Genomic DNA, 15,538 nt, shown 5'->3' with positions numbered 1-15,538 from the left:
TTTGCACTCTGTGCTAAACTGTTCCCAACAAATGCCAGTGTTTCATTCAAAATGTTTACCTTGAAATAGAGCTTGTAGTTTTAATGAAATGCAAATTTCTTTCCTCATCTTCAAATTTTGTCTTGGAGAAGGAGTGGCGGTGAGCATGGGATGAAACGAAGAAGAATGTCAGATATCTCACTGTAAAGTTTTTTTAGAACCCAAACACATACAGTATTTGCATGGATTACTGAACAGTTTCTAATCCGTCACCCTATGTTCAGACGATCTCCCACTTTATGGGGGCAGTTTGGAGAGTTTTATGGTCGATCATCTACATAAGCATTGAAATCCCCCGCTGAAGGTGAAAGGGGGACAAAATCACGGCTGGTGGTTTCAGCCGAGTGTTAGGTCACCATACGTGGCGCTGTTGGGCATGGGATTGCAAATTTATACGATAGCAATGTGTACAGCGCCTGATTGCCTACTTCGCCACAACATGTTGAGCATGCGCACTTTTGCGGAAAACAGCTGCGCGAGAGATCAAGGTCAGTCCCCCACTAGAATTTTGTTGCCAGACTCGACAAGCTCACTGGGGGAGCAGGGAATGTCCCACCGAGCGTTCACACGATGGGATTGCCAGGGAAAGTTCTGACAAATTGGACATTCCCTGTGAAGCTGGGAATCGTGTGAACACAGTGTCTGTAACACCTCCCTGGATTGTTATAGTGCCAGTCATTTCAGGACAACTGCCTGAAAATATCATAGGTACCATACATGACTGTCTGCCCTTTCATCCTATGAGGGTTACTCTTGTTTACTATTTGCTTCTCATCACAAAACTCATCAACACACATACTTAACATATCCCTTCCTATTGTTACAACTTTTGCATTGCATTGAAAATGACTTCCTACTCCCACATAAGGAGAATCTGCCCTGTGCTGAATGTTTGTAAAAATGCAAACTTCTAAACGTGTAAAAAAACAAAAACATGAAAATCATGAATACAAAACAAAAGACAAAGTCCACTGCAGCACAGAAAAAAAAAAAAAAAATCACCTTCATGAACTTGAATATGTAAGGACTAATAACTGTTATGGCTTACTTTTAAAATTATTTTGAAAAATCATGAAAACTCTGATATAAGGTAGGATTTTGAAAAATTTGTCTGTTTGTTTTCTTTAATATTGTACCTATAAACTGCTAGCACACATTTTTATTTGAGGTTTACCTCAGTCTATATCATTGTGGAAATTGATAGCAAAAGCTTTGAAATTGTGCACTTTGGGTGTTTCTCAATTCTATGTGAAATTGTAATAGCTGAGGCTAAGTATATGAATTGTTATACTGAAGTCTTCCTATTAGTTTTGTGGTACAGTGGCTTGTGCACTTGTGTCCTACAAGTAGTATAGAGAGGTGCCCGCACCTCGTCAGGGGCCCGAATACCGTCACCCTGCTTAAAATTGTTACAAGCGCGCTATTAGTAAAACAAAAATTTAAGCCCGGGACTATGTTCAGTACGCATGAAACATGACAGGGCTACCACAACCAAGCAAATTGTGGTGAAAACCGAACAGTTTTTCGCGAAAATCTGAAATTTTATGAGGAATACGTGTTTAAAGCATCATCACGGTCACCCGCATGCATCTTTTATGCGTATGTCTATGGGAGCATCACGGTCACCCGCACACGTCTTTTATGTGCTTTGTCTATGGGAGCTCCGGTGACGAGTTGCGGGCCCCTTCCTTAGCACACAACTATTCCGAATTGTTCGCGTTTGGCGACGATAGCTGCAAATTTTCGATATCGATCAGTGAACTTGTGATTCCATTGGAATCTTCAGCATTTTCCCTGTATGTGAGTGGGATTTCATAGAATTTCAGTGACGAAATGTGATTCAAATATGCGCAAAGATTAACTATGACGAGGTGCGGGTCACCCAAGTATATCTCTAAAAGACCACCCTTACGAAGAAACCAATTTTTACAAATATGATATACTCAAGTTTACAAACACAAAATAACAGCACAAGAAATTGTAAGGAATGGCCTGTTTTCTTTTTCAATGGCTAACATTGTCAGGGAAGGTTTTCTATTAGAAAGGAAATATGGGGAAATACAAATCTATTGTTACATTCATAATTAATAGGAATAGTCTCATATACCTACATGTAGGATAGCCTCTTAAATGTTACAGTTGTTTCTATCATCTATCAATTCTGCAGTGTCAAGCAGGATGTTTAGGATAAAATGTCTTGGTTAAAGCATTTGCAGGTGATACAAAAAACAGCTTTAGTGATGGAAAGAAAATTTAAACCAAAAATCTCACAACTTACTTTTTTAGCGGTGGTGGCCTGCAGCTTTAGTGCTTCCAAAAGTGTTAATCAGTGCAATCAATGTTAAGTATTATGTAAATATACAAAATGTGAGCAATATAAAAATCGTTTTTACATAAACTGCCAAAAATTAAGGTTTATTGAGAAATCTAGTGATATCTCCTTTATTGTGGCTTTATTGCAAAATCTTTATGTGGTAGGATGTTTTGTGATATAACTGAACTACACCTATGCATCAAAGGTGGTTAACTCAATTTTTTTTTTTTCAATCATTGCTCCCAATGGTAAAAGGTGGCTTTTCAAGGTGTACACGTTAAACAGGATTTAGAGCTAAGAACCAATGTTCAAATACATAGAGCCTTTTACAACCATACCACAGTACTCTAAAGAGAGTGAAATTTTTCAGGATCTTAACTTTTAAAGGAATATTGTGTCCACAATAGAATGCATACAAATTGTGTTTTCAAATCTTGCTCCCTGACAAGGTAGCTTGACCAGATACTAGAGTAGGACCTCAATTATCCGGCCACGTCAGGACCGGCAGGCATACGAATAATCAATTTGACCGGATAAGAGAGATACTTCAAACATGTTTCATACTTCATAAGTTGATATGGAAATAAGGTGAAATGGGCCTGTAAGTAAAATAACCCTTCATTTGTTGTTTGTTTGATTGATATTGACCGACAATTGCATCGATATTGTGACTAGTCAAATACTGCTGCTACTGCATTGTACTGTAACCACTACTGCGCACTCAACACCAGTGACAAGAGCAGCACCAGTCTTTGACATCATCTCACAAACTGACTTAAAATTTACAATCTGCTGCGATGATTTGAACATGTCCCGTTGTGTATTTGCACGAGAACGGTTGAACATTTGTTTGTTTTGAGTGAGATTTGGCGCTGAAAATATATGAAAATATCGAAAAGAATGTCAGCCAGTCAACGTGCAAATAAGAAAAAATCCAGATAATCGATGGCCGGATAATCGAGGTCCTACTTTATCTAAAAAAGGAATGAGATCAATACCAAATTTAGCACATAACATATACCCTACCATCAGAAATTCATGGGCCTTTCTATGGCTTTTCCAGTCTGAGCTTCTCAATGAGTTATTTTACTGACAAACTTTCTTGATGAGGAAAGTTACTTAAAGCTTTCCACAAAATGGTTGGAACCCTAAATACCAAATGATATTGGCATCGAATCACTTGGGGTTGGCAATGGTGGCAGCATTGTGTGTACACTTGACAGAACTGAGTACATGACCAATGCTATTCTTTCATGGTTTGGCCCAAAACAAGTGACTGTTGTTTCAAAAGAGGTAGACCCTATACAAATGCAAGCATTTGGCAGCAATCAGAGAAGGGGGGGGGGGAGGGATGATACATATGGCACACGACTGAGTACACTTGTAAGACATTGATAGACAAACTCTCCCTGAAGATTTTTCCACGATGGCAGCACATAGCGGGAGGCACCATCAGCGGGATTTCTTTCGAGTTCTTTTCGGGGCATGCGTCTTTGCGTGCCGAGTCAGGTCACACTTGCGTTTGAACGACTTCGGGCACGTTTTGCACGCGTGCATCTTCACCACGTGTACCTTGAGGTGTGCGTTGAGACCCTTGGGGCCCGCGCAGCTAATGCCACACAGTCCGCAGACGTAAGGATTATCTTCTCCGTGCTCCTGCTCATGGTGGGCCAGCCCCTCCTTGGTGTGAAACGACTCGCTGCAGGTTGCACATGAAAACGGTTTGATCTCGGGGTGTGTCCGCAGGTGCCGCTGCACGTCGCTCTTCCGTGTGAACTTCTTGGAGCAGAGCTTGCAACCATACTGCCTTTCGATGTGCGTGCGTGAGTGGGAGTACAGTCCATTGGACTGTGCGAACGTCATTCCGCAGACCTTGCAAATGTACGGCTTTGCACCCGAGTGCAGTTTCTGGTGATCCCGTAGATGGCTGACATCTGTAAATTTCCTCCCACAATAAGGGCAAGTGAATGGTTTCTCACCCGTGTGGGTACGTACATGCCGCTTGAGGTCACTCTTTCGTGTGAACTCCTTCCCACAGAGTTCACACTTTGAGACAGAGCTGCCCCCAGGAGGCCTCCCTCTGCCTTTTCTGTTCGAAATGTTGCTGGCAATGAATGGCTCTAGCTTCTCATTTGAGAATCTCTGCAGATGATGAGGAGCATTTCTTTTGCTATTCTCATAATCCTTTGCATGCGTTGCAGATGGTGTATACGATCCTGCGTGTCCGGGTAAGCTTGAAGTTTGTGAATTCACCGACAGTGCACTGAGTACACCTGGCTCAGGCAGTTGCTCCGTTCCATTCTCGTGTTTCCTAATGAAGCAACTTCGGATGAGTTTTCCATGCTGGCTTGTGGCCTCATTGGCTTCCTGCAGCCGCTTGTGTAACTCCTCGATGCTCATTCCCCTGCTACTCTCCAGGAATGAGACTTTGTCTTTCGAGGGTTTGGAGAGCAACGTTTCACGGATCCCTAATCCCTCTCTATCTTTCTCATGTTGCGCGGTCTTTGCGAGAGAGATGAATTGATCTGGTTGGTGTACTAACGATGTTGCGACCTCCCCCAGAGTACGACCAGCATTGTCAACACCACCCTCGTCGTCACTTTCGATTCCTACAATTTCCGCCCCGTGCTCTTGTCTGAAATGGGTCCTGAGGCACGATGTGCGGGAAAATGTCTGGCCACAGAGTTCACAGGTCAAGATCTTGCTACCGCCAGATGGACAGCTCGTCTCTTCACTTGGGGAAGAGTCCTCAACACTGTGGTATCGTTCCAGAGTATTGTCTGGCAGGTCTCCACTGCACGATGGTGCACTGTCATTTATTTCAGATGCAAAGTGATAGATTGCTGAAGCAGCAGCATTTGTAACCACTCTTTCTGTCATGACAATCTCAGTAGTAGCCCCATTATTAGTGTTCACGAATCCATCTCCACATTGCCTGGCGAGTTCATCTCCGACGTCTGTAGAGGGAGTAAAAAGCAGCTGATTAACACATCATCATCGTCTGATAGATTGTTTCGATAATGTACTAAAATTCTATGTATGTTTTGTTCACATAATATTGCCTTGACAGCAACAGAGCTTGCTGAAGGCTTGCCTTACCTGTTAACACTTGATGAAGGCTACATGCTAGTGAATTTCTGTCTAGTAAGGAACTAACTGGTGGGAGCAAGTGAATTTAACAATCCATATCTATGCTGTAGGAAGCTACACAAAATATGAATTTTCATACATCACAAAAACAGTCATACTTTCCTTTACAGACATTAAGTTGACGTACTGTGTAAAGTTGGCACAGGACATTATCATCCTTGGGATGCAAATATCCTCATTTCAATGTTATTCTCTTTGGCAGATGCTATCGCTTTACCTTGACCTTCATGACCTTTACCTTCTCTTATTTCACACTCTCAAAACTTTTGCACAGTATCACAGATATTGTATGTCCTACAGTAAGCACAGAGTGTTCAGACCCAAGGTAATACTTCATGAAATGCGGCATAAATTGACCTCAGTCTGAGATGGGATTAGAATTCAGGGGTAACTTTTGTTACTGATGGCATATATCGTCCTTTTAAATCAAAGGCTCTGCTGTGGAAAAAAAAATTACATTGGCTTCCATATTTTGATAAAATAATGTGAAAAGAAAGGAAAGGATGCAGACATTTCACACACAAATTTCACAGCAATTAGGAAGAGAAAAACAAAAGCTTCAAGATGCCTAAAATGTATCATACTTACATTGAACTTAAGATCTGAGCATTACGTCAATGTTTCAATGTGTAATGCATTGTTTCTTTCAATTTAATTTACTGCTATAGTCAACCTTGCTTTAATACGTTGACCTCGCATAAGTCGAATAATCGCCTAAGTCGAAGGTCTACTCCACTCCTCTTCTCTTTATATTCTATTTTTTAAAATCAAATTTCAGTCAAATTTTCTCTAAGTCGAAGCTATTGATTTCACTCCAAATAGATTCGACTCAGGCAAGGCTGACTGTATGTGGCTAGTATGAATGCAAATTATACCCATCAGTGCAATTGATGCAATCAATATTTCCTCAGCTGGCGAGCTGAACAAACATTGAACTGGACTGTAGCACCACAATGAGAGACCATATGCATCAGCTGACCCAACTTGCTTCTTGATCTACAATCTGGAAGAGTGAATTACCGTTTGAATGAGCAAGATGGTCTCTGTCACCATTCACACACTCCCAAGGGTTTAACTTTGAGCTGGTTGGTGATAGATGCTGTTCACCACTGTCAGCTGTGCTACCCGTTCTCTGAGGGGCTTCCTGCTTGCGAATCTTTCTCACACCATATTTCTCCGAGCTCGCTGGTCCCTGACCCGTTTCCCCTTCCGACAATTTCTCGCCGTAAGCTTCAGAATTGGACATTGCGTCTGTCTGTATCATATCTCTGTTTGCTACGTCGTCTCCTGCAGCATCGTTATTGTCTTGTTCTCGGCTTGCTTGGGAAATCGCAGGCGGGGAAATGTCGTCAGCATGGAAGAGCGGCGCAAAATCCATGATGTCTGCAATGGGCTCTGGGGAAGCCATAGTCGGCGGTTGCTCCTGGATGCCGGTGTGGTGATGCAGTGGAGGCATCGCCATGGCGATGGAGTCCATGATGGTTGGACACTGCATCCTCGAGGCACTCTCCACCATCACCTCCGCCTCCCCCTGGGTGCAACCGTGGATCTGCTCCATGTGGAACCGCAGGTACATGGGCTGGCTGAAGGCCCGTCCACAGGTAGGGCAGTGGTGGTGCTTACTGCCCGAGTGAATGTGCTCGTGGGTCATTAGCCGGTACTGACTGTCAAAGGGATGGCTGCAGAAGCGACAGTAGAAGACGTCCTGTTTGAACGAGTCTCCATCTGGTCCAGTGCTCATTTCTGTCTCTTCCATACTGTCCTCAACACAGATATGAGAAAAAATATATTGTCAGCACTTCAAACACTAATAGCAGTACTTATTCACATTATGCATACTCATTCTAATATACACAGGACATTTTAAAAGTGCTTCACTGGAGATAAATTGACAATGTATAAGAACTGTTAGGTAAATCCTTAACAAGATTTGTGGAAAAAGGAAAGAGAGATGACTTTCAGTTATTATTTGAGTCTGTCAGTGCATGGGGACTGTCAATGTGTATTGACATGATAGAATTCAAGAATACTGGAGCAGCACATGCAAAGGCTTGTTCAGGTGAAGCATTGGGAAAGATGTTTTGATGAGGTATTTCAAGCTACAGAATTGATAAGATCACTGTATTTCAATATAAGAGATGTTTAATGTACTTAACCATAGATACGTAGCTCATTCAACAAAATGAGATCTCCCTAAACTAAGAAATTTCTTTTGAATAATTGTAGTGTGATTATAAGAAACAAACACTGTAAAAAGAAAAAGAACAAAGTCTGACAAAAAGTAGTTTTGCTCTCTTTGGCAAGACTTGGGAATTTCAGCAAAGTCTAGTAATAAAGCTACAGCTGTAAACATCATTAGCTATAAACCTAGAAAACTTAGTAAAATTCTAACTACATCCAAGCTACACATAGACACTCTTAAACCTGTTTGAAGAGTCAGAAGGACAGAAACAAGATTTTTGTGAAGATAAATTAAGCTGCCCATGATTCAACCATAATGCCTTTCACAATGTAGATCTACAAATTCGACCGACCAGCGGCGGTCATATGTAGAAACCTACATGTATGCTTTTGCGTGCGGTCAAAATTTGGTACAGGAGGTCGAATCTTGGTGCTGATTTTTTTCAAGTCTGTGAATTCGGGGGGGGGGGGGGGGTCATTGAGTCAAGACTCAAGCACTAAATATAAAAATAGTGGTATGTAACTTCTATTAAATTTTACTGTAAAACATGAAATTTTAGCAGCATGAAATTTTTGCGAAGAGCCTCTGGAATTCAATGCATTTATAATACTCATAGTGTATATGTAGAAAACAAGAGCCTACGCATGCATTTTAATTTCGCGAATCTTGGCTCTCGCGAAATTCGCAAAATAAAAATGCATGCGAATATTCCTCGTTTGCCGACACTGCACAGCACTGGACACTACTACTGTTGCATGTATAATCTTGTTGTGTCTCATTGAACAAACTCGGGTTATAGAACATCTAATGGTAATGTGCCCTAGAATTCTAGATCTCGTCCTATAGACTAGAAAGAATAGATATAGGCCATTATTCTAGGCCTAACTTGTTAGTTCTTCACTCATTAAATTTTTTCTTAATTTTACTTGTTGTATAGTAAGGGTACTAGGTCTCGCGCAGGGACCTAATGATCGCGCATAGCGTAACTGCGTATAGAAAGCGATATTACGCGTAGGACTAAGCGCAAAATTTGCCGATACGCCCATGGAATAAACATACCTGACTTACCGCTCAACATGAGAAGGAAGCAGGAAAGAAATTTTGATTTCCAACAAATTTTCCACTAAATTTCCAATTTTTTACCTTGTACAAAACTACCTTCCCTTAAAATCTGTTCTAAGGATGTTGTAGCCTAGACGTGTCGTCTCGCTTGTCTCGTTCGTAGTCGATAGAATTCGTAATTTGTTCGATCGATCGTTTACCACGTGACGTCATCATACACAAGAACAATGTATGCTGCCAGCTACGCTGAAATACTGTTAATAAATGTTGTTTTAAGTCAAATTTTAACACAACGATTATAATATTACAAAGGAATAAATATTTCAGTCTATCGAAGTTGAAGTGTGATTTCAATTTGAATTTGCTTGTGATTTCTTGCGCTAACTTGTGATATATTTGTGACAGGGGAGGGCCATAATGATACTGAAGAAAACAAATTAGATGAGAGTGTGACAAATGGGTGACGAAAATGAGAGGGTGACGAATGGGTAAGCAAACACACAAACACACACACACACACACACAAAATATAATTTGGATTATGTTCATATTTTACTATTTTCCATTTAATGTTACGTGTTTATTATTGGTTAAAGTGATTAGAAATATTGTAAGAAAACTTTATAAATGAAAATCATTAACGATTATGAAATATCAATGATGAAAATAATGATTATAAGAATGATAAAATGATGATGGTGGTGGAAGTGATAATAATAATAATGAAAATGATAATGATGATGATTATGATGATCGATGATGGTGGTGGTGATAACAGTAATAATGATAACAATAATAATAATAGTAATAATAATAACACATATGATAATAATAATAATAATAATAATAATAATAATAATAATAACACATATAATAATAATAAGAATAATATACACAAGTTAGGTAAAACTGCTGTTGCTTAACAGGGACAAATTTAATATCAAGTGAAAAAATATTCTACGAAAGCCGGAGCACGTTACAGCCGCAGAGGGGCAGACACTTTCACGTATGAAACTACAGAGGGCAGCTGCGCGATCTTTACATACCCCGAGAAATTGAACGCAGAAAAAAAAGTCCGACATACAAACGGCAACAGCGCACTACTCCGTCATCGTATCATCAGGAGATTCTGGGAGGTGATTTTTCTGCATTTTCGTGATATTCATTGAGAAATTCAGGTACGATTATGGAATAACTTCTATTATAAGAGCATTTCAAATTTTCGTGCGCGATATCTAGACCCCTCAACCATACTGAAGTAGTGTCAATGATGACATAGTTTTGTAGGCGTGGGACTGCAATAATAAACCTTCGCAACTTCTCTAGCAATGAATGGATTTCATTACTTTGAAACAGCTTAAATTGCTGATTTTACAAGGTCATGGAAATACACTGTGCAATATTGGGCACACCCAGAAGCCACTTCTTAGCGATCTATAACATACAAAACAACAAATAAAAGAAACTTACATTATTACGAGAAGGAAACTCCTACTCGTAAATAGCCAACGCCGACCGCTTGGGGTATGCTGCCCTCTACGCTTCCAACGCGATGTCGGAGTCAAGCCCTCGTCAATCTCTCCTCCACGAACCCGTCCATACTCATATGAATTCTGATAAATAATAATGCCCATAGACGTACTAAATGCACAGGCCTCCAGGTTCCCGCACACAGAACATGTTACTAATACTCTTATAAGGTTAACAGTATTAGAGATCTTTCTGTATTCTACGCCTATCTTTTTCCTTGTTTGTTTGTTTGTTTGTCAGTTTCTTTTTTGTTTGTGGGGGGGGGGGAGTTTGGCGGGAGGAATGCATATCAGAAAATCTTCAGCGGGAGATCCACAGCAGTTTTAGCGGGAGAAATTAAAACTCCATCTGGGGAGCGGGATATTTTGTGAAAATGGCATCAGATCTCCTGTCGAAAACGGGAGAATCGGAGTCTGTGTAATAGTCTGCGAAATGAACAAAAATCGGTCATAAATAATTTTGGTACAAGGGTGTATTGAGAATGATCTACTTACATTTCAGACCTTTCTGCTCGGCGGGAAGTTAAACTGTCTTTTGTTTTGTTTTGTGTTGTGCTGTTTCTCATGGGTTTGACAGGAGGAAGTGATAATTAAGTTTATAGGCATGATATAGGACTAGTTTTGGAACTAATGCATGGCTAAAGGCTACACTAAAGAAACTCTGAGATGCCGTTGTCATAGAACAGTTGAGTCCGGGTTTACACCTTTGAAGAGCGCTTATAGTGATAAAAAGCGTACGGTGTAAAAGGGATTGTACAGTTTCGGTTAAAATGGGGCTTCAGGTTTCCAACTTTTTTTAAAATATATTTTTGAGATAATGAGAAATCTCTTATGAAAATTAATATGAAAGAGCATAATATACAAGGAACTCAAAGTTTGATGAAAATTGTTTTTAAATGGCTGAGATATAGCTAGTTCACAAAAATTTTTGCACATGTGCATAAACGAAGGTCACTTGAGAATGTTTAAAAGAATCCTAAGGAAATCTCCATCTAAAATAGTTTAGTGATGTCTTTCACACTTGTTGGAATGCAGTTAAAAAGGATTCATCAACAATGATTAACAAAAACTCGCTATAATAGGGAATACAGTTTAGAGATAGACAGACAGACGAGACAGACAGATAGATAAACAGAGATGAATAGAAAATAATAGATATATAGAAATAAATAGATAGAGAACGATAATAGATAGGAGTAAATAGATGATAGATAGATAGATAAATAGATAGATAGAGATAGATAGATAAATAGATGGATAGATATAGATAGGTAAATAGATGGATAGATAGATAGATAGATAGATAATAAATAATTAGATATAGATAGATTTGATAGATAGATAGATAGATAGATAGATAGATAGATAGATAGATGGATGGATAGATAGAAAGATAGATAGATGGATGGATGGATGGATAGATAGATAGATAGATAGTTGGAAAGATAGACAGATAGATAGATAGATAGAAAGATAAAGAGATAGATAGAAAGATAGATAGATAGATAGATAGGCAGATAGGCAGATAGATAGATAGATAGATAGAAAGATAAAGAGATAGATAGAAAGATAGATAGATAGATAGACAGATAGATAGATAGATAGATGGATAGATAGAAAGATATAGAAAGTGATTAGAGGAGACGGATAGATAAGGATATGATTCATATAGATACTAAGATAGAGAGAGAGAGAGAGAGAGGGAGAGCGACAGCTCAGTATCATTGTAAATGTTCGTTTCTCAAGAACGTCCGTGCACTGATAGCCGCTTCTAACAATAATCCATTATTGATGAGCCGAAACTGTTGGAAAATAACTAATGTTCATGGTAAAGTCACTAAAGTGTTACTCGTTCACCATTTGGGATTGGCCATTACCTCTCAGATTTCTTAATGCGGATGAGCCGCGTGCATAGGTTAGGTCAGAGCCAGTATGCATTGGTGAGCCACTTACACTTTGTCATTCGGTTTTAGTCTGAAATAAATTCATTAAAAGCTTAAACGTGATTTTCATTGTTCGAGCAATGAAAATTATTCTTATATTGCCAGAAAGCATGGCAGAAAATGAAAATGAAAGGGTTTACTAAAGGTGTGTTTCAGGGGGCACGCTTGTCAAAGGACGCGAGGCTACCACACTAAATTTAGTGTGTCAACTTTTTCTTTTCTTTTCTTTTCCTTGTGATGATGGAAATAAACTATTAAACTATTGAAACTTGAACTTGAAACTTGAAATTTACTTATAAGTAAATAAAGATCAATGTATAGATATAATTATATTGAAAATTTCGAATGAAATTGAAAATTTTTAGACAAGAAAAGTGTCTTTATTGTTCATTTTGGTCTATAAATAATTGATTAATAGTTGTTACAGGGGTTAAATGGAGGGGGGGGGGGGGGGGGCTTCCAGCGCCCTTGTTTAAGGGGGATGGATAGATAGGTAGACAAAAGATAGATAGATAGTAAGCAGAAGAGATAAAATTTTGATGGCTCGATGAAAAGAACTTCCTCACGATTTCCTCCTCACATTCGAATGCTGAAATAATCAATAATAACTTTTAAGTATTCTCTGGTACAATATCGAAAAGAATATATTGTTTTACAATCATGACAGTAGTACTACCAAACAGACTTTCATTCTAGTCACATTGAGTAATCTTAATTGATGATGATGATAAAGATGGTAATGATTATGGTGGTGATGTTGCTGGAAGCAGGTGCGACATTGACCACACAAAAATGATGTACGACAATAAAAGCTATTGACAACATCAGTAACAATAGGGGGGGGGGTACTCAACATGTAATGGACCACAACTACAGTAACTATTTAAGATTACACTACTACTACTTCCACTTTACCTACTAGGCCTACTACTTCTACTTCTACTACTACTACTACTACTACTACTACTACTACTACTACTACTACTACTACAACTACTTCTACTACTACTTCTACTACTACTGCTACTACTACTACCGTTGTTACTACTACTACTGCTACTACTACTACCGTTGTTACTACTACTACTACTATTGATACTACTATTACTAAGTAACTATTCTACTTCTGCTACTGCTACTACTACTACTATAACTAATACTGCTATACTATTACTTCTACTACTGCTACTACTACTACTACTACTACTACTACTACTACTACTACTACTATACTACTACTGATACTACCATTACTACTGCTGCTGCTGCTACTACTACTTCTACTAATTCCACTACTATAACTACTACTACTACTACTGCTACATGTACTATTACCCCTACTCGTGATGGTATAACTACTTCTGCAAAATATCATAATTGTACTACTACAAATGATGAGAATGATTATATGATTAATCCATTAATAAGCGCACTATCCATATGACGCATTACAACGGAATCATTTATTTACTGAAACAAGTGAGTTTTTAGATGTAAAAGAGCAACTGATGGTGATACAACAATGTGATAATGACCAAGGTGATGATGATGAATACAGTAATAAAGCAATCAGTATTGATAAAGCAATATCAATCTACGTGTGACGTTTTCATGGAAATTTAATTGTTCGAAGAGACAATAGACGTATATTCACTAGTATACTATCACACTCACCTCTCCCGTACTTTCCGTATTGCATTGCTATTGTCATGATTGTTATCGTCATGATCACTTTTCCGTTTTTCTCAGAAGACACTAGACCGTCCTTCTGAATGCATTGAAGCGACGGATATTGACATTACATGAAAAGTAAAGTCATTGAAAGTACATTGAACACCTACTTGTCTGCGAGGTCAGCATCTACGCACGTTTCTTGCAGTATAAACTCGCAGGTTCTCGTATCAACGATTTAACTTTAACACCAAAGAGACGTGTATCAGGTGTGTGTATTTCTATGAACATACCTTTTCAAGGTTGTAGATGATGACTGTATAGACGATAACAGGGGAGGATCCAGGAATTCCGTAAAGTTGAGACGCCTTTACAAAATTAAAGGGGGGCGCACGCTCTCCCCTATTTTTTTTTTTGTCTTTTTACTTCTTTTGTTTTAACCAAAAAAAAAAAAAAAAAAGAATAAAGAGGGAGCGCGCGCCCGGTGCCCCCCCCCCCCCGATCCGCCACTGCGATACTACATCAGTGGGGTAAAAGCTAATTAAGATGGACAGACGGACAGCCAGACAAACAACAAGGACGCTCAGCTATACATTAAAAGACACACGCACAAACGTCCGTGTGCTAAAAATCACACACCACGCACACACGCACACAAATAACCAAGTCACCTTTACTTTACCGATGCCGAAATGAAGGTCGCTCATCATGTCCAACTAAATTACTTTATTGGAGCATCTATTCGAAGGAAAAAAAAAAACAATGAGGAAGAGGGAGGGAGAGGGGGAGAAAGAAAGGTATGAGGGAGAAAGAAATTAAGAAAGAAAGAAAGAAAGAAAGAAAGAAGGAAAGAAAGGAGGGAGGGAGGTGCTGCGGGCCTTTTCTGAATCTTTCCACTTTCCTATATAGAGAAAGTCGACGGCAGTATATTAAAGTATGAATCATTCATCTAAGATGTCATGTCGATGTCGTGAGAGAATCGGACATCCGTAATGCGAAATGAAGCAAGCAAGCGTATCCTAGGACTAGTGGGGAAAAGTTTACGTCACAATGAGGAGGAAAAAAAAGTATGAAGGGTGTTAGTTCAAATCAGACTCATTGGCAACATTACTCAGGATTGGCATTTGAAATAGATGTGAAAATCACTTAAATGATTGCTTCAATTATGTTTTATACAAATCGGCACAAACCAAGTATTTTTTTTTTTTGTTCGTTGCGAAGATTTGCATTTTAATCTTATACCAATTTTCTTATTGCTCATAAAACACACTATCGATGAGCAGAACCAAACCGATTTCAAAAGGTCCCATTAAGAAAATAACATCAAGATAACAAGAGTCCTTCGTATACATCTGATACGTGTTTGTATACAACATGTACAGCAGCCTAAACTCAAATTTACCATGGTTCTACTCATAAAAAGACGCACTACATCGTAATGTCTTATTTAAAGGGAGTGGAGAAAAAAAAGACGGTGCAATAATATTGCAAAAGAAAATAAATATAAGATAAAGATGGAAGGTTATCTATACAAAATTTCCATTACCATTGTTATCATTACAATCATCTAGGTAATATCACTACTGTAGAATATCATTAATTTTCATTTGATGTTATTTAGGATATCATCATGCTCATCTGATCTGGA

General features: G+C 38.9%; 1 protein-coding gene across 1 annotated transcript; it reads right to left on the bottom strand.

Moving 5' to 3' along the window:
- Positions 1-3,759: 3,759 nt before the first annotated feature.
- LOC140230024 (uncharacterized) lies at positions 3,760-10,256 on the bottom strand. Its single transcript, XM_072310230.1, has 3 exons — positions 10,218-10,256; positions 6,524-7,260; positions 3,760-5,310 (listed from the first exon to the last, which is right to left on the bottom strand). The coding sequence occupies exons 2-3, from the start codon at positions 7,257-7,259 to the stop codon at positions 3,806-3,808; spliced, it is 2,241 nt and encodes a 746-aa protein (XP_072166331.1). The 5' UTR covers position 7,260; positions 10,218-10,256; the 3' UTR covers positions 3,760-3,805.
- Positions 10,257-15,538: the final 5,282 nt, after the last annotated feature.

Source organism: Diadema setosum, chromosome 6 (assembly GCF_964275005.1).
Source record: "Diadema setosum chromosome 6, eeDiaSeto1, whole genome shotgun sequence".
In the NCBI taxonomy this organism is placed as follows: Eukaryota; Metazoa; Echinodermata; class Echinoidea; order Diadematoida; family Diadematidae; genus Diadema; species Diadema setosum.
Note: the sequence above shows the minus strand (reverse complement) of the source record. Positions and strands in the feature narration are given on the sequence as shown.

Excerpts from the sequence above, each read along its gene's own strand:
- LOC140230024 (XM_072310230.1), bottom strand. The coding sequence starts at position 7,259 with ATGGAAGAGACAGAAATGAGCACTGGACCAGATGGAGACTCGTTCAAA. Across the intron at positions 5,311-6,523 it reads CCATCTTGCTCATTCAAACG|ACGTCGGAGATGAACTCGCC; the intron begins GTAATTCACTCT and ends CTCCCTCTACAG.